The sequence below is a fragment of the Aplysia californica genome, unplaced genomic scaffold, assembly GCF_000002075.1.
Source record: "Aplysia californica isolate F4 #8 unplaced genomic scaffold, AplCal3.0 scaffold00468, whole genome shotgun sequence".
NCBI lineage: Eukaryota > Metazoa > Mollusca > Gastropoda > Aplysiida > Aplysiidae > Aplysia > Aplysia californica.
The window spans coordinates 437305-439763 of record NW_004797738.1 but is presented as its reverse complement, the minus strand read 5'-3'; the positions used below and the strand labels follow the sequence as shown (position 1 = coordinate 439763).

The window sequence follows — 2459 nt, the reverse complement described above, 5'->3', positions numbered from 1 at the left end:
GAAGAAGAAGAAGAAGAAGGAGAAGGAGAAGGAGAAGGAGAAGGAGAAGGAGAAGGAGAAGGAGAAGAAGAAGAAGAAGAAGAAGAAGAAGAAGAAGAAGAAGAAGAAGAAGAAGAAGAAGAAGAAGAAGAAGAAGAAGAAGAAGAAGAAGAGGAAGAAGAAGAAGTAGTAGTAGTTACCTCCGAAGAAGGACACCCTCAGTCTTGCAGGCTCTGCAGGGTACACGGCTTCGGCCTGGCCCTCAATCATCACCGGGAACAAGATCGTAATTCCGAAACTGAGGATGAAGGAAAATTAGGTTGAAATTGTAGACATTTGGTGCCCCCATCGACACATTCTAAATCAGTTGGTATATGTGCTCCCGGGGTGAGAGGAATACAAAGTAAGAGCAGACAGATTGAGGTATTCGATTTAGAAATACTAAGAATAAGTTAACAGTACAAAGGATAAGACCTATAGCAGAGAGAAACCTGAGCAACGCTCAGCTTGGACTCCTAGGATGCCTTAAAAAAGCTACGTTTCCCTGATTTTTCCCCGTTACCCATTTGTTTAGGTTCCCTAAGTAGGTTGCTCTGGGCCTACCCCTACCACGTTTGCCTTCAGTTGTGCCCGTGAGAGCAAGATGATCAAGAACTTTATGTCGATTCTCGTGTTCCAAAAACTGCATTGGTCGTTTCCTGATTGTTTTAACAGTAAGCGTCCAACGTGGGCTTCATCAAGTACTACCTCATTTGTTTTCTTTTTTCCTTCCCCGATATTCTTAGCAGTCTCCAAAGAAACCACAGTTCTGTTACTTCTATTTTATTTTCACTGTCTTTAGTGACTGTCCAGCATTCACAGCCATATTGAAAGTTTTACCATTCGTAGAATTTCAGAACTTTCATTTTGGTAGTCATTGAGATGTTTCTATTTTTTAGGATTGGGCTCGTATTATTGAGACTAAACTTGGCCATTGCAGTTCTCCGTTTTATTTCTGCTGAGCATTTGGTACCAGATGTTATTATATATCCTAGGTATTTAGACTGTTAGACTTGTTTGATCTTTTCGCCTTAGCTAATGAAATTTTTAATTGGATTTGCTTCTTTTTATAATATTACCACACATTCTGTTTTCCTCACATTAAACAATAATCCTTTACGCTCACTAAGTTTTCAAATAAAATTGTGTATACCTTGTCTGCACTTTAAACCTAGTGACACGATCTATCTATCAACTACCCCTATATCTCTCTCTATTTCTCTCTATCTCTCTATCTCTCTATCTCTCTATCTCTCTCTATCTCTCAATCTCTCTGTCTATCTACCTATCTATCTATCTATCTATCTATCTATCTAACTATCTACGCTTGGTACTCACATTCTGAACCTTACCACTCCCTCATTTCTGACACTGATGACCCCATCACCAGCATCTCCGTAAGTGGCGGTGACACATATTTGGTTCGTCTCAAAGAAATTTGGAAAACGTTCTAGCTCATACCAAAGACCAGTGTACTGCAAACGGGAAATGAAATGAAAATAAATTATAACTCGTAACACCTTACGCTGCAAATACAGTAAGTTAAGTAAGGCTCATGGTTTATTTAATTGATCTTTCTGCGAATAGGGGATTTCATGGAAAAAAATGAAAACAATTAATTAGACCAAGATACATGTCACTAGGTAGAGCCAAAAGAGCTGAGAGAAATTTAAGAATAAACAGCAAGAAGATTGGATAAACGGTTCAAAAGTTATGCAAGTTTTAATTTTTGAATTTGGGCATTTTTCGGAGATAATTAATTACTTACTTATATAGACGAGAGGGTGGCTCCAAATTGTGCCAAATGAGGCATGAGAAAGACAACTTATCAAGAATTTTTCCTAATTCATAGAAAACGTTGCCTGCAAAACATAGGACAATCATACATTTCCAGAAAGGATATGTAATTGCCAACATGATAAACAGTATGTAACGTAATATGCAAAGTCATGTGACCAAATATGGCCGCCAATATGGCCGCCATTGACGAAACCTGCAACCGATTTTGACTTAAAAGTTGCATAACATTAACGTTTAAAGTCAAAAACGTACAAAAGTATACCATATTTTCTTAATCAGCATGACTAGGTGCATCTAACCAACTGTAACAAAAACAACAATAAATTAATTTTGTTTTGTTTTTAAATCCGAAAAAAAGAATGTAGTGAGCACGGACAACACTAACACAGAACTGATTAAGCCTTTCTCAAAAGGTCGGTTTGGCTGAATTGATTCTTTTCCGTCTGTCATAGTAAACAACACAAATGCCACATTTGTATAAAATTAGATTTAAAATGAATCCAACGCCCGAAAATCCGCTGGACTCCCGGAAAAAATAAATAATAGGTCGTCTCTTACCCAACCAAGGAGTGCCGTAACCCGCCACAAAATGCTGTTCGAACTAATGCAGGTATGGCACATCAGCGCTAAAACGCAACGTT

General features: G+C 38.0%; 1 protein-coding gene across 1 annotated transcript in view; it reads right to left on the bottom strand.

Annotated features, from left to right (window-relative positions):
* Positions 1 to 1499, bottom strand: part of LOC101864645 (apolipoprotein D) — a 6327-nt gene extending 4828 nt beyond the window's left edge. The window contains exons 1-2 of the mRNA XM_005105392.3: positions 1357 to 1499; positions 180 to 277 (exon numbers count right to left, since the gene is read on the bottom strand). Coding sequence (XP_005105449.2) covers positions 180 to 249 — 70 coding nt within the window. The 5' untranslated portion in view covers positions 250 to 277; positions 1357 to 1499. The remainder of the gene's footprint in view (positions 1 to 179; positions 278 to 1356) is intronic.
* Between the last annotated feature and the right edge of the window lie 960 nt (positions 1500 to 2459).